Source organism: Falco punctatus, assembly GCF_963210335.1.
Source record: "Falco punctatus genome assembly, chromosome: 4".
NCBI classification, from domain to species: Eukaryota; Metazoa; Chordata; class Aves; order Falconiformes; family Falconidae; genus Falco; species Falco punctatus.
Window position 1 is genome coordinate 27,158,715 of NC_137583.1, and position 26,604 is coordinate 27,185,318.

Consider the following 26,604-nt stretch of genomic DNA (forward strand, 5'->3'; position numbering starts at 1 on the left):
CTCAGCTCTTGAGCTTGTACAGGGATGACTCAAACCCAATTTGAGCCGCTAACCCAAACTGGCCCCGCAGGCAGGTAATGCTCACCAGGCACCCACCCAAACCCTAACCATTAGTGGAAAGCTCGGCAGGTCACACCAGAACGACTGTCACTGTCGGGAGAAGGTGGAGCAGGAAGAGGCAGAGCTACCAGAGTGAACTACCCTGTTGGTTTGTACCAGCATGAGATCAGGATCTGGCCCCATTTCAGTCCCGAGAAAACCCTGTTAGCATGTAATTACGGGGCCTTGTGTGGACTTTGAGACAGGATGTGAAACCAAGTTCCTGATTACTCATGGTCATAAAAGAGACCATGGAATTTTCTCCAAAGCTGGGAGAAGCAGATCTCAACCCAAACTCCAAGTCAGGTTGTTGGGACCAGGGCACCGCAGCCCTTCCCGGCATCCCGTGGGACCCAGGCGCCCTGGCACCCTTCCCTCCGGCACACCGCCGAGGAGCGGTGCTGTCCCACCGCCGGCACCCAGCTCCAAACGTGCTGTTTGCAAAATGCTTTAGGATCCATCCACCGGACAGGAGCGCTGTGGAAAACCGGAGCATTGTTCCCCCCAAGCACGCCTGGGTTTCTTCACTCGGCACGAGAGCAGCACTCGTTCCGATTAGCTCATTTCATCAATAAAGTCAAACAGCACATTAAAAAAATTTCTACATCTATTAACGGTCCAAGCGTTTCACTAACCAGCTCCATCCTGCTCATTAAAAATACTTTTACAGCAAATGTAAAGTTGGAGTCCAGCAGAAGTGCTCTGCTTCAGTGGTATCTCCAGACGGGTTATGTTGGAAAGAGCCCCACACCACACGCTCCGGAGGGATGGCGGGCTCTGCCCTCTTTCTGCCCCTTCCAAAGGGAGAGCCAGTTGGAAAGGATTTTTTTCCAATCAGAAACTGTGGGCTTATCAAAATATTAAATGGGCCAGACCCAGCTCTGAGCACCTTCCCCAGGAACCCTGTTCCCATCCAGGATGCTTGAAGACGAGCACTCTGGTTTGTGGGACATCATCATCCCAAGCTTGCAGAGGTGACTCGCAAGTGCAATTGTCATTCTGTGCCTGATACTTTTTTCTTGTAGGAACAGCAGCAGGGTCAGGCTACGGACCCTTCAAGCACCCCTCCCGCCCCCAGCCCCAAACCGCAGACTGCCCCAGCTCCCAGCCCCAGTGGCCACGGGCAGACGTGTGTGATGGAGCTCGCACGTCAATGTGGAGCAGCTACCAGCCAGGTCTGTCACCAGTGGAGACACTCAGACACCAGATAAGGCAGATCAATGGCAAATAAGCTGAAAGCAGTCATCTGACTAAAAAAATGAGATTCCTTTTTTTTTTTCTTGTTAGCACAGCATTAAGGTCATCTCAGAGTGCAACAGCCGTGGTGTTTAATGATGAGCTCTTGCCTGTTTTGGTTAACAACCAGCAGCTGGTTTGTAATATCAAAACCAACTTTCTTACTGAAAAGTGATTGAAGAATGCACCCGTGAAAGTTTCACAGCTTCCTTTGAAACGGGTTTCAAATTGGAGCTGGGCACCTAGTAAATAGCATTACAGCTTTACGAAAATAATCCTAAATATAACCGTGTCTTTTGGACGGCACTAGCTGGACTGGGCAATAATTGCCTAGTCAAGTTGTTCTGGGAGCATTTTGCTGCAGGTTTTTATTTTTCCTCTCTGCTGAGGTCTGCCACATACTCGGATATTAAGACATCATAAGAAAAATTCCAACATGGCAATTAATCATTAACTGTCATAGTTTTCCATAAGGTGCAAATTTAAGGTTATAAAACTGTCAAAACCCGAAAACAGTTACACGGGCTGCTGGTGCTGTTGGCTGGATGCACTTCTGGGAGTGGACGCTGACAAATACCTGCGGTGCTGCGGGCTGCAGCTCCTCGGGAGCAGCCAGGATGCTGAGCACCCGTGGCACAGCCTGTGCCCGTGGGAAGCTGTGTGGCCACCAAGAGGTGGTCACGGTGCAGTCCTGCATGGCTCACGCAGCTGGACCTCTGGCTGGTGGGTCATCCTCGTGATACCACCTGGGGTGATGGTTATCTGTAATGCAAGGTTTGGTAGCAGCCTGCCAGACACCTTGTCCTCAGCCTGCGAGTCACCCTGAAGATGACTTTGGTGAGCCATAGAGCATGGCTTATCTCCTAGTGGGTAGGAAAAAAGGAGAGGAATGTTGGATGGATGCATTGAGATAGTGCCAGGATGTGGGAAGACCTCAACAGAGGAAATACTGCCTGGATGTTGATGGATTATACATCCCCTTGAATGAGAGTGCCTTAGGTCTGTATTCCTAAGGAATATGGGACTAAGGACAGTCACTCCCGCATGGCGGTGTTTTTAATTCAGCCATCAGCAATAAAAACAAGTAGAAGGTCACCTACTCAAGTGGCAAAATTATGGCCCTTCCACTTCACACAGCAGCAGGGATGAAGAACATCCCACTCGGCATCCCCAGCGCCTTGGTCCTTCCCACAGGGTACCGGGGCGTCAGGCACGGAGGGTTCCGAGGACCAAGCCCAGCGCACAGCTCCACAGGGACCTTCCCACCAGCTTCGACAGGACCAGACATCCCAGGGACAAACCAGCTGTGCAACGCAGGAGCAGGTCACACCACAAACGCCGTTGCATTTGCCATTTCTGCTTCAGAGCAAGCATTACCCAATATTAACGTACAGGCAAAGAAGTGTTCAGCAAAAGCGTTTGTCACCCTAGTAGCAATAAGCCTTGTTTGAGGGCTATCCTGTTTTAATTGCCATCTGGAATAGGCTGGCAATAGGATAAATCAGTAATTCAGCAATTACACAGCAAAGCACAGAACTCCGCTGTAAGAAATGCAGGATGATTATTGAATTATCAATAATAAAGCAGAACAGTATTAAGACTAGAAAGTGAAAGCCCTTTTTTTCCAGAATATCCTTTTCTCTAACTGGGACATTCTTCACTGAGAGACATGTGGGTTCAAAATTCCCTCTGCAAAAAATGATGTGAATTAAACCCTGCTCTCTCAAATCCTGGATCAGTCTGAAGTCACATGGAACTGTTTATATTCCTTGATTGAAGGAATGCTAAAATACTTCTGGCAAAAATACTTCAATTCCCTTTCCACATATAGTCCTTGCAGGCTCTTTTGAAATTCACTTTCTCTACAATATTTAGACATATCTAACAATCGCCAAAATAAGAGCTAACCCCATTAGAGAAGGAGAATGCATCAGAAAAAACCTGTTCTGATAGCGAGCTTTTTGCCTAGTATCTGTCCAGGTCTTGGTAAAATTTGGATGAAATTGGTATTAAAGACAGAGTGTGGGGAAAACAATGTTCCTTGGAATAAATGTAGATGGGCAGGCTGAGCACCTCAAATGTCAGACAGCCCTGGCAGAGGGAAATGGGATGGGTGTTACAAATCCCTTTCAAAACCACTGAGATCCAAGGCTTTGGGCTGACCAGTTGTGGACATCACAGTCAGCTGCAAGAGCTGGACCAGGACTCCGCTCCCCAAATTCATTGGCATTTCAATCCCAGCACAGACTCAAACTCATCTTTTCCTTTTAAAGTTAAAAGGCAAGGACACGACCACATCCGCAGGCATAAGGAAAACACAAGGCAAAAGTAAGAGATGTCACATCTCATCAGCTTGACAGTACGGTGGAAAACATCGGTGGCTTCTCTGATTTATATCTTTCTGCAGCTACTTTCTTTGCCTCATTAAAGTACATAATTTCAGTAACTCTAGGCTCTTAGCAACATCTGCAGTAAAATATTTAACTTGGGTTGGCTACTCGGTGTCGCTGAAAGCCAAGGCTGGGTGTATTTCAAAATCCAGGATGACCTGGATTTTTCCACCCACGCAACCTCTCGCAGCACGTTCAGGGCTAATACACGGACGCACGCGGACCTGAGCTGTCGGCCGTGGGCTTCTGCAAGCTCAGGAGAAATAGAAAACAGTTGTGGCATGAAAACACCCCGAGAAAAAATAAACTGGTGCCTTATTTGGGGCGGGTTACCATTTGATTTTAATAAAGAAAGCCTGCAAAAGCCTCAGGGATAAAAAAATGAAGTATTGAATGTAAAAATTTTAGTGGAAATGGTATGTTTAATAAAAAAATAATAAAAAAAAAAGAGGAGAAACCTGAAGAAAGTGCAGAACAGTTACCATGCCTCAGCATCTCCGTTGGGAAAGAGCCTCTGCCACGGGCAGCAAAGCACCACTTGCTCCCCACCCTAAGCCATTGCCTTCACTGTAATAGAAAAGAGGTTGAAAATTGTGACAAATATATGATGTAATTGGCCAGCTCGCTGACATGTTGCACGGCATATTTAAAATATGAAATGCCCAACCAGTGGACATAAAGCTTTTGTGAAATTTTCCATGGCCAAAAGAAAAAGAAGGTAAAAAAGGCATTTTACTTACATCCCAGATGGTAGCTTAGCAATCCCCAAGCTGTCAGTGGCAGGGACTTAAGTAAATAGCAAATGAAATGTACGTTGGGCAAAACCAGATATGCTTAAGAAAACACAAAACATGTTACAGAACACATTTTTATGCTGCCATCTGCAGCAGTTTCTTTTCAGTGTTGGGGCGCCTTGCTTGTAATTTAGGCTACAATAGGACCGAGGTGTAAATTATAAAATGATAAAAAAAAAAGAAATTTCAGTTCGCCTCCAACACGGTTCCTTCTACACGGGACCAAATCATGCCCCAGGAGGGCTGGTGGGACAGAGCCAGGGAAGGAGGTGCAGAACCCAGGAGAACCAGGATGCTCAGCGTTGCTCCAGCCTTGCTGGCAGGGCTTTTATTTTATCTGTGTGTTGGCCCGCACATTTATTTGCTGGTAGAAAACTGAAATAAACCTCCAATGCAGGAGCTGATTCAGTCTGTTTAGCGCTAGCTGGTAATGCAAACTTTTACTAGACAGCAACACAAACATTTCAAAGAAGCTAAAGCCCTGTGTTCAGGTTAGAAGGCAGAACAGATAAGGTGCTCCGAAGGGAGACATGCAAAAGAACCTTTGTGCCGTTTATCTAGTAGGTGGCTATCGGCACACATGGCATATTACAGTTTCAAAAGCTGCCTAAGGAGCCTGTCTCCTACAGGGAGCTTTGAAGATCTCAACCATTAAGAGGTTAGTGCAGTGGGTATTTCCTGGTAGTATCGTCCTACTTTTCCCAGCACAGATTTGGCCTGTGTCAGATGGGATCACATGAAATGTAGATCCCGGAGGATGCTGGAGAGGAAGCAGAAAATGCCACCCACTTTCAAGGTCACAGCTGCAAGAAGATCCCTGCTCATGCTGCTGCACTGATCGCTTACATATGAGACGAACCTTGGAAGAGAAATGAAAATGTATGTGTATCCCAGGAAGAGCTGTCGTCAGACAGCCTTACTGCTGGCGGAGCAGCGCTGTGACGAGCCCGCGCATCGACAAGAACCTAATGGCAGCTGCACTGTTATCAAGAAGAGATGCGCTCTTGGAAAAAAGCTGCATGGGGCTTGAGGTTTTCCGGCTCCAAATAATCTCTAGCAGAGGATGAACTACAGCTGCCTGTCTGTGAGTAAGCTCCTACGCTCCAAAGCGAGTGTGTGACTCATTCAACAAACCCCAAGTGCATCAACATCAGCCATGGGGCTGATTTTAAAAGGTTACTCATTATTCACCGGCAAATTAGATTTGTCAACAGAGAGAAAAACTTCAGCATCGCCTGGTTCTGTGATTCAAGCAGCCTCATCTAGCGAAGTGATGAGCTCTTCTGAGCCAGGTGACAGCTAGCACGACATTAAGGCAGAAGAAGTGGAACAAGACACAAGGCACAAGAGCCCACAACGTGCCAGGCACTGGCTGGCGCTGCTGCAGGGGCACGTGAAATGGCAGCGACCAGGAAGAGCAGGGATCTGAACGTTCCCAGGCGCCACACGCCAGCGCAGAGCTGGGAAAAACGCAGAGAGTTTTGCTGGTCCAGTTTTTCTGCACCATCAACATCGTGAGCAGCGTGTTGGCAGCGTGGCCGTGTGTGAACGGCCAGCGGCAGGTCAGAGCAGCAGGGCACCGCGTGCAGGGGGAAAGGCACCCGTGAGCGAGAGCATCTGTGGGGCCAGAGGGGCTCCTCACCCCTGGAAGGTCCTGGCTTGGGTGGGCATCTGCATCCTGCACCTTCACGCTATGGACTTTGTTATGGGTAGTTTTAGTACAGCTTTGTAGCTTAATTTCTTCTGACAGTGAGAAGGAACCCTTAAGGTTTCCGTAAACCAAAATGTTTACAAGCGAGCGCCAAGCAGAGAGCCGGGTCCAACACGGCCCGCGAGCAGCCAGCCCCACCGCTGCAAAATTACACGATGGAGCACAGGACGTGCCACAAGGCATTAATCTCCCGACGCACAATTTTAGCCTTGAAATCTCTGCGTGACAGATACATGAGCAGCTCAGACATGACTGAGGGAAGTTTAACGAAGCAGCAAATTACAGCTCTGCCCAGGATTTTCCATCCGAGATACCACATAGGTATTTCCCAGTACTCACTCATCGGCAGTTGTGGTCAGAGCAGCTCCTTTCTGGCGTCTTGCAGTGGCACCACTGCTGTCACGGTGCTGGTGGCCATGGGTCCCTGGGCCGCAGCAGGGCACTGTCACCAGAAAACAGATGAGCAGCGCCAGCCCAACACAATAAAAGGCATTTGCATGGACCCAGCGAGCTCCAAAGGAGCTCTTTGGTACCTGCTCCAAGGTGTCTGGGGGTGAGCCTGGTCCTGAAGACCCTCAGGGTTCCCTGTTTTGGTCTTGCCCTGGACAAGGAATGGTCCCTATTCTGCGAGCTTGTGATTGAATCATGAATGCCTGGGACTTCTCTAATGCTTTGCTTTCAGGATCTCCATGTGCTTGCCAAACTCAGGAGAGGACAGATGGCAAGACAGAGGTGAGAAGAGGAGCACACAGCACCTATGGACCCAGGAGCAGAGCCCACCGAGACACACCGCAGGGGAAGCACCCAGCCACCCCTCTGAGCAACCTCAGCTTTGGAAGACAATTAAGCTGTGGCTTAAGGAACATCAGATCCATTCCTCGCTTGATCCATCCACAGAAATCCCTCCGCATCCCCAAACATAATTACTTTCCCTAACTTACTGATATTTGAAATAAAAGTACAGGTAATTTGGCTGTCACGGATGGGATGGAGGATTGCACTCAGACACTGTGCCAGTACCGCAAGGGACGAAAAGCACCACAAAGGGAGAAGCAGCAGAACCACCACGTACAGCCCTGAAGCATCATCCGAGCAGGGCATCTCCACCGGAGCACTGACTGCCCAAGCAGCCAAAGAAAACCACTGCAAGAACTCTTACCACAGTGTGTGGAGTAGTCCTTCTGGCACCCTATGGAGCTCTCACAATTTTTTCCTTTATGATTAATATTAAACAAATTATTAAACAAGTCATATTCCTTATGGAATTTCCTAACCGTGTCTGTCTATATTTTTCTCTACATCATGGTTAATATTTTAAGATCATTTCTCTCTTTTCTCCCTTTTATTTCACATTCATATGTTTTCCTTCATTTCATGAAGCAGATTTCTTGTTTAGTAGTCATGACAACACGACTACATGTTACACCACAGCCTGGGGCTTTTTTTTTTCTTCCCCCCCCCCCCCCAGTCTGTCTTAGAAAGAATATCCTTTAAACAAACAGAAGCATAAAATGGAAGGGGCAAGTTCTGTATCGACTCCTCCTCCTTTCCCTCCAATGACCCACTTCAACAAGACTTCCCAGCATGGTGGGTGAGGACTCATTTGGCTTCAATCCTGTGAAGTCTTATCTACGTAGTTAACTTCAATGGGAATACTCAGAGCACATCAAGTGAAACACATATGAAAGTCTTTAAAACCTCGAGGCCTACGCCTGAAAGGCAGAAAGCAAAAACCTGGAGTTGCATTTTCTTTCTGGGCGTTGATCTCTGCACAACAGCTACAGGGTTGTGGTGCTATGGGGGTGAGCACGGGGATGTGCTGCTCCCGGGGGCGAGGATGGGGTGACTTCCATGAGATGCTGTAAGCTCAGCATCATCTTCTAAAGAGGGACCATGTGGACCACCATCGGACCGGCAGTTTGGGCACAGCTGCCTGATGGCTTTTGTATCTCTGTCTTCCTCTGGGCTCTCAACAAAACCCAGCAGCGGCAGGACCTACTTGCTTCCACCTCTGCACTCCTCATGTCCGTGAGCAGGACACGGTGATTAAAGCCTACCTGTCAGTGCAGCTTGGGGAGCAGGCAAAGCAACTTCCAAGCAAAGGGGCGTCACACCAACAAATGCATTTTTGTGACCGAGGGAACAGCTTTTACATTTCTTTTAAAATGAACATTATATTTCAGTCTTTTAGGATGGTGGTAACCAGTAGCTTAGAAGGAATTTAGGCTTTTGACAAAAAAGGAGTGTATTTTATTTTAGACTTCTCCCACGAGCACAGTAAATGGCAATGGGTTACGGATCTGTGTTTACCCATGGCAAGAGGTAACTACAATTCCACGGTGTGTTTTACATACTGAACACGAAATACCAATTACATAGATGGCCAGCCGCACTGAAAGCAATGCTCAGTCAAGAGGAGGCAATGAGGAAGGGAAAAGGCCGGGAATTTAACAAAGGCAGATGAACCTTTAATACGGCAGAACCTCTGGGAGCCCTGAGACACTGTGTCCAGATGTTTGGAGGTCGATGTAACCTGACTCCAAGAAGGAAGAGGATGTATTTCTTAAAATTCCCTGTTGTGCTTTAATTTACTGCAGTCTTGCAGAGGACGCATGTGGTGATCACAGGTGGAGTTTCAGATTGACCATAAACATGAAGTTGGGGGCAAAAGACTTGAGCCGTTTCAGGTTTGGTTGCCAAGAGAGTTGAGGTACAGATTTCCATGAAAACATCTCCCTCCCCTTCCCCTGAGCTCCAGCCATCGGTAATGGGGGTCAGAGGAAAACCCTCCAGCAGAGACACTGCAGGCACCGACAACCCTCCTACTGATGGCAGCCAGGACCAGAGGCAGGCTGCTGCCCAAACGAGGGCTCTCCAGCTGATCGCTTCTCCTGTGCTGGGTGGAGAAAGGGAAGGAGCATAGGATGGACAGCAACAGTTTGAAGATCCAATTCTTATCTGTGGTCATGTTTCTTCTAAATAGCCCCAGCAAAATGATCTCTCTGCTTCCTCAGAACCCCACTGTCTTCCCCTGAACACTTTGCAGAGAGGAAAGAAAAATACTGGCCCCGTCGTGTCTCTGGCACCATCCCACCTGCCCACTGAATCGCAGGGACCGAGCTGATTTGGATGCACTGGGTTTCAGAGTGCCCCCTCCCCCAGATCCTGACCCTTTTACCTTGGCTTCGCTCCCTCTGATGTTTCTGGCCCGCATTAATGATCAGCATTTGATTAGGAGAACTGGCAGATTTGCCGTTGTTGCTACAGAGGGATTTGCATGAGGATTAGAGCTGGTTTTCAATGGTTGGCTATGGAATAAATGACATTATTGGTGCAATAAAAAGCAAACCTTCTCCTTTTCCCATTCTCCCCTCCTGCCATTTCCAACTCTGCTCCAAACAAACATTGCAGTGTGGTTTGTTTTTCCAGAGGAAATTTTTAAATTTACGTTTGACTACGTTCCGAGTTTTCTACGGCCGCGGTATTTCGGCACCTCTGCACAGCAGCCAGCAGCAGGAGCTGGCAGGTGCTCTGACACAGACTGTGATGTGACAGTTGACTGGACAGATGAGAACTGAGCGACCTTCCTTCTCTCCCAACCTGTTTCATGTTATAGGAACGCGCAGCTCAGCACACCCCTCTCTCCCTAACCTCTTTACTTTGGCCAGGACCAATGACCTGAGCTTTCAGAATTGAACCTCTTCCATAATTCACTGTCTCCTCAAGGAAAGAGGATGCAACCAAAGGAGATACAGGGGGAACTCCCCCCCTGAAGGCTAACCAGCCTCAGGACTCCTGGCACAGGGCAGCACAGACCCCACTGTCCAGACAAGTAGTAGCAAAAACCAGTGGAAAATGGGCAAAAATGGCTCCTGCAGCGGAACAGGTCAAGGTGAGGATGAAAAACCAAATGCATCTCTGGACTGGGAGAAAGTTGAGCTTCACCAAGAAACAACCAGTACTGCTGTCAGTGTGATCCGTACCTGCCAGGCACTACCTAACGCTTCAGGCACTGGCAGACCCGGGCAGCCCAAGAACAACGGCTGCTGCGCCCTGGGGGGAGAGCGGCCGGCGCCCAGGCCGGTGGGCGAGGGCTCCCCCCACCCTCTGGCTCAGGACCTGACCCAGCAGCGGAGCCAAGAGGAAACTCACAACACCGTGGGGGAGCGTTTTGCAAAGACCATTTGGCACCAGAGGGTTGGTTCCTCATCTCATCTGCTCGTTTTCACGTGGCTTCGCTGGTTACGAAGGCCACAGCCTGGCACTGCCGCGGGAGGAGCACGGCGGGCTCAGGCATCCCTCTGGCTCTCCGAGCAGACCGGGGGCTTTCGTGCCTTCAGGGGGGGAGCAGAAGGTTCTGCTGTGCCCTGGGGGGGGGGGGGGGGGGGGGAAGGTTAATGGAGCACACGCAGCTGTGAATGCCCCTTCAAGCCCACCTTGAGCTGATGGTGCCGAGCTGGTCAGGATGGCAACAGTTTGGGCTGTTGGCACAAACTCAACGCAGACCGTAGCCAAATGCTACAGAGACAAGCCAAGATGACACAGAGGCACTGCAGAAGCAAGAGGGGCAGCGAGGGAGCATCCCACCATCGCAAGAAGAGCTCCTCTAGAATACACAGCCTTCTCCTCCTCCCTGCTTGTTCAGTCGCAAGGTGCAAGAAACCAACCCACGTGCCCCCCCAGCACTAACAGCCACGCCACACAGCCCATAATCTGGTATTAACCATCCACAAACAGCTCTCATGATTTACTGCTCATGTTGTGAGTTTTTCTGCTAGACTTTCTCCCCGCTCCCACTGCACCACCCTGGATACATGATTTGTGCAACCAGGAGAGACCCGTGCTACGCACACATAGATGCTCCCTCTAACACCAGGGTGAGCTCAGTAACAATATGTTTCACAGAAGGGAAGCTTTCTGAAGCTTTTTGAACCTTTAGAGGGTTCAGATCCTTGGATCTTTATTAGCTGAATGAATCAGCTGCATGGCTACCAGAAAGCCTCTGGGATTTTCTCTTTCATCTCTCCTCTCATCAGCACGAGTCACGAGAAGTGCCGATGTGATGAGTAGGGAACATTGTTTTAGGCACTTGCTTTCTCAGCCTTTGCAAAACTGGCACTGATCTAGGGTTCCTCAGTGCTTGCAAGTTTTTCTAATTAAAGTAGGGTGAAAATTTAAAGTGCCATATCTCTTCCTGAATAGCTCTACATGTGGACACCAAGTCCAGGCCAAGCCTATGTTGTTCCTGTTCAGCTTAACCCATCTTCAAAGGAGGTTGCATATGTGTCAAACCAGCAGTTAATCAAGAACACCTCCCATGGACAGATAAACTGTCAGTTTGCTCCTGGCAGAGATGAAACTAAAATGCAAGAGTCCCTTGGAGGAAAACAAGAGAGGTGAGACCTCGTGCTGCAAACACTGGCCTGGAACAAGGTATTTTGGGGCTGGAGGCTCAGCTGAGCTCAGTCACCTACTCAGCTTATGGCAGCAAGAAAAATCCATTACCTTCTGCTAAATGCCAACATTGTGCCAAGGAAAGGGAAGGTGAGACTTGGGGTTTGCAAACAATTCTCTGGGCAAGGATCACCACCAACCATCGTGCAGTGTCTCCACCCCATGCACGGGTGGGCGCGCACCCTGGGAACAGCCGGGCACCGCTGCCTGCATCCCAGCGCAACATCCCTCATCTCGGCCAGCACGGCCAACAAGCCACAGCTGCTCAAAGGGTATCTTGCACCAATCGGCCATTTCTCTGAGTCACCGTCTCCAAGAAACCCCAGTTTTTATAGGAAGATGAAAGTAATGAGTGACACAGGTTTCCTGCGATTTCTAGCTGTTGCATCACCAAAGAGATAATGTCTTTGGTGGTGCCTGGGGAATCAGCTAATACAGCTGTGTAAACTGCGTGTGGGCTAAAGTATCTCAGGGCCGCATCCTCATCCCAACACTTCCAAATCAAAATAAAACATCTCTGGAGGCAGCATCATTACAGAGAAACATTAAACCCAGCAACTTGGCCCAGAAGAAGCAAATGAGTTATTTTCATCAAAGGAGGACACTAAAAAATCCATCTTCGTCTCTTACCCCTAAACAGACCGGACACCAAGTTCCACGGCTTTATCTTTACTCTGGAATTACACGGGATTCATTTAATTTGCTTTAATTAAAGCTATCCATTCTTTGTACAAGGGATACTGGTAAAACCTGCACCTCTGATCTGTGGGTGGTTTTACAGATGTACATTCAGCTGACGCGAGGTGCACTCAAATCCAACTATCCAGACAAATAAAACTGCAGTAATTAAACCTGGCAGAAAACGACCTATTGAAATAAGCAGATTAATAAATAAAACACAGACTTGACCACCTGGGAGGACAGAAGGTATCCTCGGGGCACACAGGTACGTCTCGATGGACTCTGCGTTACCCTGACGGAGTTACCTGCAGCTCAGGGCTTTGCCCATCAGGTCCCAGCACAGCCACCATGCTCCGCAGGGATGCCGCCATGCTCTGCAGGGATGCAGCCAGCCCACACCGCCGGCATGCCAGCATCCCCTCCCTGCGGCACAGCAGCTGAGGAAGACTCCTGCTGGTACGGAAGGCGCGGAGAGCTACGTCTCCGCAGGCAAACCTGGCTGGTTAAAGGCAGAGCAGTCAGGTTTCCAGCAGAAGGAGGGGACAGCTCGCTTGGAGCTCTGACCCACCCGGCTCCCCAGCTCTGCTAACCTGAACCCAGAAACCCAAGGTATGAGCATAATTTACACCACTCCGACAGCTGGTGATGCCAGAGGAAAGACTAAAGAGCAGGAAGGGTAGGAAGCCCTCATTTCAGCCAGGAGAGCTTGCTGTAGCCATTCAATGCAGCAAAACCCTCCCCTAACCCCCAAGAACACTGCACCAAAGGCAGCAGCCCACTCCCAGCCCCTTCCACTCCTCGAACGGGCACGTTCAGTCTTCACACATCTATATCTGACACTATTAAATGATTCTCTTCATAATACATGTATTATAAATTCCCTTTTAAAAAAGTTTATAATCTGCCATCTGTTTCCAGTTAGGCTGTTCTGATTTCTTCTTTTTTCAAATGGAATATAAAACATTATTTAAAGGTCCCATAATCTAGATGGTGGGAGGAGAGAAACCAAAATCCAAATACCAACACCACTGTCACCCTGCTGAAAAGCAAAGACTTAGTGAGAGCCAAGGGCTGGGAAGATGCAATGTGACAGGTTCAGATCAGTAATAAGGTACAAAAAATGTGATTAAACTTGGAAGAACTTTACCATCACTTCAAGTCATTGCACAGAAACTGCTTAAATCTACAGCTTAAAGACATTCGACATGTATTAGCGGGTGAGTCCTTTGGCTTGGGCAACGTTAATGGATTGTAATGGTTTTAGTTAGCTTTAGTAGCTACACCTAAATGTAAATAAATAGCCATCACTGGAAATATGGTAACAGTGCATGTTCAAGATCATGTCACTGACTTCAGTAACATCTCTGCTTTATAGCTGGTCTGGCTCTTATTAGACACAATGTTTTATACACACACTTACACATACATGCAATCACATGTGCAACACATACTTTATCTCCCATCCTTGTTTGGACCCAAATGCTGCAGCACAGCATCGAGTGAATCACATCTGGAAAGTGCAGATGTTTTGAAGCTCTTGCAGCCTCGCCAACTCATATCGTTTCACTGACAACATCGTTGTAATTGATTTTTCTCTTCAAGCCCAAGCACCTGGAAATTCTGCTAGTGGACTGCAGACACAAAGATTCCGGATTGCAAAGAAATCTTGAAAATCAAATGCAAAATTAAAACCGGGGGGAGGACCCCACCACCCAGCCCTGCCCCTGAGCCCTAGGAGCCTAAGTACTCCACAACCTCTTCCCTTGGCACGGGACGGACCGCGTGTGGTGGATGTCAGCCATGTCACTTAATCCGGCTCTGGAAGGTGTTCCTGCAGTGTGAAGAGGAGAGCGGCGTAAAGCCTACATAGAGCAACACAGAAAATGAGACCTGAGAGTACCCTGGAAAGCTGTAACATAGAAGAAACGCCAAGGGCAGCCAGAATTGGTCGCATTTTCATTATACTTAAGCGAATCTTGCAATTTTGGGATCTAACTCGTGATCTTTTAATGTCAGCGCTAGCAATACACCCAAGGACATGGGGCCACTGGAGCCTACTCGGTGCCTGGGTCTCCTCGGCTTGGCCACGGCGGTTACTGTGGGACAGAGACGACACTGGGGGCACCGACTCGGGCCACCGCTGTGGGGACAGTCTGACACACATGACACCTTCCACCACGAACCTGAAACTCAGCTGGAACTCATCCCTCTGGCGCGGCCGCACACTCTCTCCGCTCCCTGCCACTGTATCCTTTTGCCGTATGAGCAAATATATGCTGCTGTGAGACAGAACAGCGCTCTTGGATGGCCAAACGCGCTCAGGCTCTTCCTGGCCCCAAAACCAAAAGCCCCAGTCAACAGTGAAAATTAATCCAGACCTTCCTGCTGCGTTTTTATAGCCATAGCAGCACTCTGCATCCTGGGGGCCTCCTATGCAAATCTGATTTCATAGCTGGGCGTAAAAGCTCGCTCTCAGGTTTAATAAGCATCCCATTATCAGTAGCAGAGATGAGACAACAGGCATCCCGGCCCCGGACATCTTACCAAGATGCCTTCACGACACACTGAACCCTCCTCTGTGGCAAAGCAGCACGTTTCAAGTCGGACAACCAAACACAGAGGCACCTAAAATCAAAGGCTGACAGTGTCCCAAATAACCACGTTTTATTTTCAATTTCAAAAAAAAAACCCAAACCACCCAACAACCCACAAACCCAAGGCTGTGGGATCCCTCCAAAGTTTCCTTCTGCGTGCCAGCGGGATGACTGATGGTAAATCACACCAGCTCCAGGGCTCCGTCGCAGACTGCTGCCAGGCGGCTCCGCCTGTTGGAGTCACTGACGGTCCCCTTTCCAATTAATCAAGTTCCCATACCGATTAACAGCATGATTCATGTCTCTCGTTAGGCGCATTCTGTAACAAACAAGGCTGTATTTCAAGGCCACTGGCTTAATGGTTAAAATAAATACCTTCCAAATTTCTATTTTCAAGTAGCTGAACCTTTTCCACCTTTACAACTAATTCAGACTTCCTTCAAATTATTTTTCTAAGTAATATAACAATTTGTTTTTCATTAGAGCTTGTCAAAGCCGGACTTTGGTTTATTTTGAGAGAAACCAGCACTCTCCAGAAACTGTTTAGTACAATTTGAATGACGCCCAAAGGGGTTATTGCAGCCACAATCAAAATAGAGTTTACAGCACTGGCTAGGGGTGACCCTTTATTTAATGATTAAAAAAAAAAAAAAAAAGAAGAGACACCCCACCACCACCCCAGCCCCCTGAATCAGAAGCTAATTAAATGCACTCCTATGGCTAACAGTAAGTGTTTCTAAGTCACTCCGATTACTGCAGAATGCAAGAACTTAACTTGTTGCTAACTAATACCAGACACGATTATATGAGCAGCATTATTTACTGGTTTGGGGTGGTATGTGCTGGTATTCTTGTGTCTGGCATGGCAGCCTCGCCTCGCAACAGATACTATCAAGCTGGATATGAAATCAAATATAGGAGTGATTAAATAGTTTGCGTTCTGCCTGCTTACGTTAGATTTTTATTTTTTGGGGAGGGGGTATAGCCTGGTATTTCATTTAAGGTGGCTTAAATGCAACAGAAAATCTGCCCTGTAACTCCTTTGATTTCACATTCCTTTTGTTTTGCTGTTGAGAAAAGCCGAGCTGGAGCTGGGCCAGGGCCGCGTGCGGGGGGCTGGGGGGCTGCTGCGGGCAGGGGGCTGGGGTCACAAGCACCCCGGCTGCCCCTCGCCCGTGGCACTGGGACGGGTGGGCAGGGCTGACCCAGCCACCCGGAGGCTGATGATTAATCTCTGTAATCCCAGCCCAGTGCTCCAAGGTTCCCAAACAACCTTCTGAAACACTCTCCCTGCATCCTCCATCTCGGACCCCAGTCCAAAGCAGATTTTTAAACAACTAAGCTGCAAAACTATTTTCCATCGGCCCATTCCTCCCCAAGCAGCAAACTCATGTTCTGGTGTTAATTTTTCTGGGATGTTCTCCGTTTGTTGTTTCTTTCTAAACCACAACAAAATCAACAAAATTTGGACTTTTGTGAGGGCTGAATTTCCCCTTTGTTTCCACAGGGGAAAGGCTGTGCTGCTGCCCAGCTGTAGCGGTGAACACCCACTCGCTTGCACCCTCCCAGGGACGCTGCTGCCAGCGGTGCTGCTCCGGGGGACCACGATCCCCAGCATCCCACCTCGATCCCCAGCATCCCACCTCGCGGGGGATCTGCAAGTGACATCAGAGGCTGGGGTGGGGGTAGTGCCTGGAGGAATCTTATCTGCAGTCTCTTTCATCGTCTTAACTCCGGGGTGCTCGTGGTCCCGATCCCTACAGTGGACCTGCAGGATGGACGCCCCAATTTTCCGGCCGCTGCCTCCCAGCAGCGCTGGGGCGGCTCCAATGGCAACTGGGGCAGTGGCTATGTTCTCGGGCACAACGTACTCACAAGGTAATGACACTACTCGGCATCAATAACAAAAAAACCTACTTGAGCAGTGCAAACATCCTATAGGTGCGTAATTAAAGCACAAATGAAGGGGCTGATTCTTCAGCCACAAGCCTGGGACTTGTGTAACCCTGATAATCCTCCTGGAGACACATCTGATTTCCACCAGCCTAAGAAAAAGAACAAAACCGTGCTCATATCTGACAAGTGAAAACAAACACTGGATTCAGACACTTTCTGCCGGGAACGGGGGGAGCTGTTTAATTTTTGTTCCTTCTCTCTGGGCTGCTGCTGTGACCTCTGCTACCTCCTAAGTCAGCAACACAATACGTTGCAGCTGTGGCACTGCAACAGCATGATTTAATTTGTGCGTGTGTGGCTGGAAGGGCAGTTCATCCCTCCAACGTCTTGCGGCATGGCAGAGGCAGCAGTGGTGGAAGCGGGGGGCTTGGTCCTCCCCTCCCAAAAGAGAGGGGGGAAAACCCCCGCTTCACCTCCTGTGCGCAGCTTTGGAGAGGAGACTGGGAAAAGGATCAACTAGAGGAAAATGTCCATCTCCATCAAAATTTATAGGAGGCTGGTGATTGTTCAAGCCAAGGGAAAAAGGGGCAGATAATATCTATTTATTCAACAACTGGTTTCTGCTTACCCCCCCCCCCCCCCCCAAGCAAACAGAAGAGGGAAATGGCTTTGCTGCCCACTCTCCTGCACGTTCCCAGCTCCCAGGAGCTGCGTGTCTCCGGTGCGGTGCCCAGCTGGGCAAGGGTAGAGCTCAGAGTTTGTTTTCCGAGGGAACAGAGCCAGAGGTTCCTGCCACAGCCCCCCTCCCCGGGGGGGCTCCCTCTCAGCGGGTCCTCCCCCCTGGCCCTCCACCAGCTCGTAAAGCCGCTGCGTTCCCGCGCAGCTCCTTGGCCGGACCCCGAGAGCTGTCTCAGGAGCTTTCTTTGTCAGCGCTCTCAGTTGGAGGGGGTTTTGGCTGCAGAGGTTTTATCTTTGCCTTCCGCAAGGCTGGAATTCAGCTTCGCTCTTGGCATTGTCATCCCTCCGCTTTATATATGGCTCCTGCTGAAAAACAGCCCGGGATAGCCTGAATTGCAGCCCACTGCCAAACCTCCACAGGAGGAGGACTGGTGGCAGCAAAGAACTGGCAACCCCAAGGCTTCACCACCCCGGCTCCTTCGGGGAACCTCTGCCCTGACGTGTGACACTGGGGGCTGAGCTCATCCCGGCACCAACAGTCTTCCCCCAGGCAGCTCCCTGGCCACGAGGCTGCGCAGAGGATGCTCCACACAGGACGATGTCCTGGGATTTTTCAGGGGCCATGGAAAGGAGTCAGGCTTCCCAGTTTCATTCAGATCCAAAGGGATTTGAAGGCCTAAAACTCTCCCTGCATCCTAAAAACCCCAAACTGTGCCTATATGACTATGACGCAGAACAGCACCATGGAAGCAAAGGAACGACCCTGGCTTTCCAGCAGTGCTAGCCTTATACTTTCCATTTACTAGTTATTTCTTTCTGGATTTTACCTTTGTGATACTGAAGCTCCTTCCCATCTGGCACAGCCACCCCCACCCCCACACCCCCCCACACCCCCCGGCTGTAAGAAACCTCCTCCTCGCCCTGCTTTCTAACCCAGCACTACCTGCCAGCTTGTAGGGGCAAGGTGGCTTTTTCCTGGCTTTTTGGCTTTCCTCTCGCTTCCCCTCATCAACTCCTTTGCCAAGCAGTGTAATTTTACTGCCTGGCTTAAGGAGCCAAGAAATACGTTTGCTGGTGTAAGCTGTGCATTAGACGTCGTCAAAAACATGCAGCTTCAGGGTTTTAGGAGCCAGCTCGAGAGAACAGCGCAACACCCGCAGAGCAGCACGGCCGTGGGTTTGCACTCTCTCTGGTTTCACTGGCGTATGCTGGTACTCAGCTCGCTCTGCCCGTGGGTGGCTCAGCGCAGGGATGGAGCTTCAGGCAAGGAAAGGCGTGTGCACAGGGGATGGAAGCATCGGCAGGGAGGTGATGCAGTGCTCTCGTAGGTGGTGTGGTGGGAAGGGGTCCTACGGCACCAACCTGTGGGCAGGGGAAAGGACTGGCCTTCCCCATGCAGCACTTTCATCCTCCTTCCCCCTTAAAACCACAAGCTCATTAGTGCATGGGCTCTGGCTTCTACAGAACCAAGAACAACAGGGTCGAGACCTCTCCTGTGGTCTCCAAGACCCTCCGAGAACTCTTCTTCGCCCTCCAGATACCAACAGCCACATTTTGCACCTCATTTCTCCTGAATGTGGGGGTGCTTCAGATCTCCATGTATATTTTTGAGGTTCAGACACCAACACTACTACAAAATCCGCCAAGTGGTACCGTCAGACTCAAAATGAAAGAAATACTCATCAAAGCGATTTGCAAAACATTGGCCATCGTGACCACCCACAGCTGGGTTTCCATCCTGCTAAGTCAACATCACGTTTGATCGCCACCATCAAGAGACATTCAGTGAAAACAATCTCATCCTTATGAACCAACAAGGTGTCCAAAACCCCAACCCTAGCATGGGAAGTTTAAGCCTAATGATGGGATGCACGTGTCCTGCTCCAGGCACGAGCATCTTGGCAAACATGGCCGTGTCTCTACACAGCTGCTACACAATGCGCCTGTACTCCTCGGGAAGAATGACAATAAGCAGCAGCAAAAAGCTTTCAATATTTAGCAAACTCTCAAGAACTCTCAGGACTGTCGGTTACATATGAGCAAAAGGGAAGCTCCACCTCAGGCTTTATTTGGAGGGTTCTGAGGCTCAGACCGGCCATTTGTCAACCTGCGTGTTTTTCACAGAATCACAGAAATATAGAAGGGTTTGGGTTGGAAGAGACCTTAACGACCACCTAGTTCCACCCCCCCGCCATGGGCAGGGACCCCTCCCCCCAGCCCAGGGTGCCCCCAGCCCCATCCAGCCTGGCCCTGAGCCCTGCCAGGGATGGGGCACCCACAGCTGCTCTGGGCAGCCTGGGCCAGCGCCTCGCCACCCTCACAGGGAAGGATTTCTTCCTGATAGCTGATCTAAATCTGCCCTCTTTCAGCTTAAAGCCGTCACCCCTTGTCCTGTCACCCCATCCCCTGTCAAAAGCCCCTCCCCAGCTTTCTTGTTGTTACAGGGCTGGAGCACAGAGCTGAGCAGGGAAGGAGCTGAGTTACAAGTCTCTCCTCCAGCTTTATTCCTGGCAGAGACAATTTGGGGTAGTGTTGCTCAGCACATCAAATCACCTTATTGTAAGCACCTGCTTACAATAAACCCCTAACGACATTGAAAACTTAAAAACGTCCACTTAGTTTAATTTCTGTTTTAGATTTGGATTTCTATGTACTGTAAATGCTAGAAAGAATCTTTTTTTGAAACAATGCTGCATATTTGCATTTAGAGATGCTCCATAATTGGCTGCCCTTCATCTAAGATTTCTTTCTAAACGCAAAAGGATGCTCTCAGCACAGGCAGTCTGAAGGGGAGGCTTTGCCACCATCACCTGCTAATGCCTTCATGCCAGCTGGGAACTCCTGGGCAGGCTCCCTTGCAGGTGGGGTGGGTCAATGCACTACTTTGGGTCTCTGAAACCCAAGGGCTTTGAGCCTCAGCAGACACTAAAGGAAGAAAAACGCCTCATGGGGTGACGTCAGCCTGTGCAGGTGGGAGTTTGGGGGTCTTTGCTTTTGGGACACATGATGGGAAAAAGCAAGATGGGCACAGTCAAGGGGTCTAGTCCTGCTGAGCATGATCCTGCCTGTTTGCTGTACCACCGGTATGGCTGAGAGTGTCTCCTCAACCTTGGAGGTGCCACGTCCCAGAGCTCCCCCCGTCCCAGCCACCTCTTCAGTGCAAACAGCTTCCTTGGGGTTGGGGTTTCGTGCAGCAATAAATGGCAAGGTCAGCACAGCCCACTCAAACCTCTCTCTCGGGAGCAGGGAGCCCCCGGTGCGGAGGGCACATGCCTGCTCTTAGTGTCCCTGGCGTCATGAGATGGGCAGCCTAGTGGGACCCCGTGCCGCACTGTGGGGACAGTCCCCAGCCCTAAGCCCTTGGCTGGGTTCACAAGCAGCTGTGCTGGCAGCTGGGGAGCTCTTCCGCAGCCTGTCCAGGGGACAAACGGCTGACGGGGCCTGGCTGTAAAATCTTGGATGACATTTTCTCTCCACTCACCTTTGATCCTGGTAAACGTGCTCTGGGTGCTGCAATCAGATTGAGAATCTCCCTGCGTACAGATGTCCTGCAAAAACTACACCCACAGCTGTAAATCACAAAGCCCTCCCCGATCCGGTGGTTAGCGACAATGAATAATGATTTTTCTAATGGGAACTGGCCAGCATTCAACCCACTCCTTATTTTTTTCCTAAGCAAATACTGTTTATAATGAGAGACTTGCAATAAGTAAGACTCTTGGATTTATACGAGATCAAAAAGCAGCCGAAGGGGGAGATTTCTGGAAGCTCAAGCTACAGGGACTCCTCTCAGAGCAGGCAGACCCCAAACTGAGATCACAGCAACGCCAATGCACCCCAAGCACCAAAGCCATGGGGTGTCCCAGCTCCTCGGGTCTCGCGAGGACAGTGGGTGGGCAAGCACGAGAAGGGGACGGTGCAGAGACGTGCCTACGCAGTGCGTGTGTCAGTCGTCATCACCCAAACCTCCCACACCGTAGGTGGCCCAGGACACTCCAGCAAACCCAGACCAACCCAGTCTGCCTCTGGCCTGGCCGGCACAGCCCCACGGGAACCCAGTGGGGGACACATCCAGCCCCCCGGCATGCTTTCTGCTCTGCCGAGCCCGTGGCTGCCGAGCCCCTCCTCTCTGACGTTTCCAAACTCACTAAGCCTTTTTCCTTACAAACGTGAACTAGGCAAGAAGAGTACGTTCACACTTGAAAAAAAGAAGAAAAAAAAGAAAAAAAAAAGACGTTTTTCTTTAAAGCACAACTTTTTTTTGGGTTCCTGACAAAGCAATATTCTCCAGGCCAGTTGGAATCTGGAAAAATACACTTACTCAACCTAGCCACCATGACTCCAATAACAATTATAAAATGTCCAATAAAACTTCTATGTAATGTCAATTCAAATCTTGAAAAGCAGAATTAAGTGGTATATCAACATTAAACTTTATTGCTTCCTTTGCAGAGCAGAAGTATTGTCAATAAAAGTCATTCTGAATGAAGAAAAGGGCAGTAAATATTAAATAAACAGGTTTTTGTTGAAATGCTATAAATGCACCAGAGCTGCATTTTACACTGGGACCCTTTTTTCCTTTGCAGACTCCCCCATGATAGAAATAAGTCAGTAATTGTAAACTATCAATAAAGCGCCAATTAAAGGGTGGTTAGATGCATGCATTTACAATATGTCATTATAAGCCTTTATTGTATGTAGTTGGCTTTTTCAGATCCCACTGGCTCCGTCTGAAGTCCCCCAGCACACCACCAGTCCTGCCGCTCGTTAGGGGCCCTTGGAGGAGCTGTGAGGGTGCTGGAGGAGGGCGCAGCTGAGAGCCCCGGCTGGGGGCTTGGGGTGCATCCCCCGTGAGCCCTGCGCCACGGCGAGGATGGAGAAATCCAGAGCCGAGAAGGGGATGAGAGAGGAGCATCTGGTCAAGCTTTCTGGTCATGCTCATTTCTACTGGCAGCAATGTGAAGATAAAGCACCACCTTCTTGGTCCATTACGCTATTATTTTATTATGACAGCCCTGCCCTGAGACACGGCAGCTGTGCCAAAGCCCCGACTGTGGCAGCGTGGTTGTTTTCTGACATGTGTCTTCTGCTCCTTTCTGGCTCTACTCACCTCAGAAAGAGCCATCGCCATCCTTCCTACACTTCCTTACATCCAACAGCATTTCTACTCACAGCTCCTGCTTGCTAATCGTACCTCCACCGTGTCTCAGCAGCTGCCTGCTTCTGCAACGCACAGCCAACAGAGATGGGATGTTTTGCTTCAACCATGAGACGAAAGAGCATGCTTCTTTGGGGGTTGGGCTGAATATAATCCTCCCAGTGACACTGAAAACCTCAGGCACGATGCCCATCGCAAACACAACCGGCACCTCATGGAGCAACGCCCCAAGACCTCAGACCCCTGCTGCCCTGCTGCCGGGACCTCCAGCTCCCTGAGAAGATCCATCCCCACAAAACCAAACCTAATGCCAAAATGTGTGCCGAGCGAGCAGAGGTACCAGCCCTACACTTGGTGGTACCCAGACCCAACGGGATGTCTTTTGGAAGCAGGCAGAGTGGGCATCTCTGTGAAGGCACAAATCCCTTGACTCTTACGTCAGACCTTTAAAATCCAATCAGCATTTTTGTGGTTTACCAGTCGGGTTTATAAGCTGTTCCCTAGTTTAATCTTCACATGTATTTACAGGAAGCAGTAACAGCTACCGAGTATGAAGTTCACGATGCTGAAATGATACTGAACAAACCCTGCCGTCAGCAAGGGCCGACAGCGGCGCTTCTGTGAGTCAGAGTGACTGAGGTTCAATGAGCTCTTTGAATTATGATGAGGCAAAGACAAGATGAATCAGATGTGGTCTAGCAAAGTGCATATGCAGGAGCTTTTGTCCTCTGACTTTTGCACAGATTTATTTACTTCATGTACAAAACCAACCCCAAACCGAAATTGACTGGAACTTGAATGCAATTCATTTTGGAAGAAATTATTTTCACTATGAATCCAGGCTCAGGTTGTAAAAAAAAAAGCTCAAATGCTTTCAGAGATAAAGAACAGCCTTTGAATGTTAAATATAAAAAAACTTCCCTTCAAAGGGTGAAAGATGACTATAAAAATTAACTTTTGGAGAAGTTGCAAGTGTTCACCCCAGCCACCCGCAGCCCTGCGCAGGATCAGACCCTTTGCACTGGGACATTTCTCTGCCATCCATATGAATGGAAACCAAATCAGCAGCACAAGGAAAAACATGGGAAGAGCACCCATGGCAGTGTGAACCACCCGAGAGCCAACAGTTAATAGCTGTGAATCATCTTGATTCACTTGAGTGTGAACTCCTGACCTGCCGATTGAGGCGGTTCCTCTGGATGCTGCCCCTGCTCGGGGACGATGGGCTCCAGCGACCCACGCTGCTGCCGGCACACGTGCCCACGTCCCGGCTGCAGGTTACACAGCTGGTGTGAGGAACGAGCATCTGCACCTTGGCCACCCACAGCCCACCCCACAGCCCCCCGTGGGGGCAGCTCTCAGGAGGAGAGGTCTGAGACCCTTCAAACACCCTCTGCGCTGCCCTGGGCAAAGATGTGACCCTTCGGAAGCAAACCTAGGAGCAGCTCACCTGGAAAAGGATCTGCAAGAGGCCGTGGATGATGCACATCCGCCGTCCCAAGAAGAGGAAGAATGGCACTACCAGCTCGATGAAGTGATTGACCAGGGTCTCGAACCGATGAAACCACCACGGCGAGTGATGCATGAAGTAGGCGATGGGGTTGGGCACCGGCTGCGTCTGAAAGGTGCGGGAAAAAAACCAATTAATCCTCCTCCAAGGCTCATTACCAAGGGCAGCTACAGGGCTCTCGGCCTTTTTCCTTATTTATTTCCCCAAGTCTGCTCACAGGACAACCGTCCTTTGCCTCTGGGCACTCATTCCTTTCTAGAGAAAATTAATTCATTCAAATTTTTTTTTCCTGCAAACCCAAGGAATTTTTAACTAATGCACCTTGTAAAAAGCAAGAGTTTTAATTTTCTTTTTAAATCATAACCAAACGCCACTTATCTTAGATTAATATTATTTAATACTGAAATATTACACATAGCTCAACACCGACTGATGTTACATTGCTCTGCACGAGTACTGAAGCTCATCAGAGCCGCTAAGCAGATACAGAAACTGAGAAAAGGATTTTCTCAGGGTCACGCAGTAGGTCAAACAGAGCCAGGAATGGAAACCAGATTTCAAAACCTAGAAGATATTCTTTCAAAATGTTTAAATTTGAAATAAATGTGGTGGTAGAGTTGCTTTCCAAAGTTGCAATTTGGAAGAGGGAAGTGTAATTCCTCTAAACATGCTATATTGGTTAAGGTATTTACATATTGGCTTTGTGACAATATTATTCTTCTATCAGCCTGAGATTTTTTGACACTGGGAGACCTTCCACCCAGTACAATAAAGCTGCAAATTTTACAAAGGAAACAAACCCAAATCCTGATATGTTAATAACTGCCATCCTAAGAAATGCTGCAATTTGGATGAATAGAAAGAAGTTAACAATTTATCTCAGTGTATGTGACAAGCTCAAATTCATTAGTATTGTTTTAAAACTGCGCTGAAAAAAAGAAGAGGATGAAGACGCAAATTTTAATTGAAGGAGACACAACACATCTTTAAATTATTTGTAGTTAAATCAAAAATACAAACAAAACAGGGAAAATACTGTACTATGCATGGCAACCGAGTGTGCTTCCACTGCCAAATCCCACAACTATTGTAATTCCTTATTAGCAAAGCTGGGATTAATAAAATTGTTGCTCTATATGGGTTTGAGGCTGCTGTAACCCCTTAGGACAGGAGACTGCATCCTTCCTTCCTCGGACACCGGCGCCGGATGGAGCGGTGTCGGGGTCACGGAGCTCTGCCAAGTCCACTCCAGCACAGGGGTGGGAGGTCAGGGCTCCCCCCTCCTGGGGCAGCAGCAGCAGCCCCCCGTGCCACCGAGGGTCCTTCCCCTCCACACGGGACCTGGTTTGAGTTAATCTGCTTGTTGGACTGCTCCTGAGCATTCCCAGAACGTCAGGGAGGCTAACAAAGAGATTTTTTTTACCTTGATCCCAAATTGCTGAGAAATGCTTTTATCCTTCCAAAAAGGCAGGTTGTTTTCTTGGCTTCTTCTATTTCTTTTTTTTTTTTTAAAAGTGCTTTAACCAAAACTGACCTAGATGAGATATCAGTCCTACAGGTTGTAATGTTTAGCCTGAGATGAGCTGGTTTCCAGCACGTAACTGCCTGTTCCTAACACCCCAGAGCTGCGGGAAGGTGGCATTCCTGCTTGTCCCCTACTGCCACTGCTGCACGGTGCCAGGGCACCCCTGGATCCGCTCCCTCCCACACAGGCAGCACTTATGGCCGGGGAACACAGGGAACAGGGGTATCATACATGCAATTACACACCTACTGACCGACGTAATTAAGCCCCGTAATGCAATGGCACTGAGCTGTGATACATTTGACCGCTGTTTTGCAGGGCTGGGCTGACACTGCTTAATTTTAAAGTGATGTCCACCCTTCGCTGTCAAACGTGACACTTGGTTCCCCCATCCCCTTCCTCTCCATCACAGGCTCATGCTGATGCCCTCGTCTACCAAAGCCAACCACAGCCAGCAACTCCTGCTTGTTGCTTTGGGCTGGGACTCAGAAGGATAAAATTCCGGCCTTTAGCCCCACTGTGTGGGACAAAAAGCAGAAGAAAGTTCTTGGTTTGGGCTCCTGCACCATGTACGGGCTCGCGTGGGAACAGCCCAGGCTGGCCGGTCACGGCTGCTGCCGTCCTGCTTCTTGGCAGCAGCTGAATTCTTACACTGAAGTAGAAAAAGGGGAGAAAGAAGCAAAGCCCAGAAACCTGGCATGGGTTAATAATTCACTCCCGGGTGCTAGAGCATCGCCATCCTTCACCTTATCAGTGCTGACGCTATCACGGTGCCGGTGCTGGTGGGGGCAATGCTGCGACAGGCAAGATAACTCAGATGACAAGCAACACCGAGAGCCTACAACAGCAGCAGATGCAGCACAAACACCACCCGGTTC

General features: G+C 49.3%; 1 protein-coding gene and 1 long non-coding RNA gene across 3 annotated transcripts in view; one reads left to right on the forward strand and one right to left on the reverse strand.

Annotated features, from left to right (window-relative positions):
* The window catches only part of LMF1 (lipase maturation factor 1), a 207,561-nt gene that overhangs the window by 42,099 nt on the left and 138,858 nt on the right, over window positions 1-26,604 (reverse strand). For both annotated transcript variants that reach the window (XM_080386556.1, XM_080386557.1), the window contains one exon: window positions 24,142-24,309. In XM_080386556.1, the coding sequence (XP_080242682.1) occupies window positions 24,142-24,309 (168 nt within the window). The remainder of the gene's footprint in view (window positions 1-24,141; window positions 24,310-26,604) is intronic.
* LOC308063536 overlaps window positions 1-26,604 on the forward strand; it is a 673,278-nt gene that overhangs the window by 11,371 nt on the left and 635,303 nt on the right. The gene's annotated exons all lie outside the window — the stretch shown is intronic.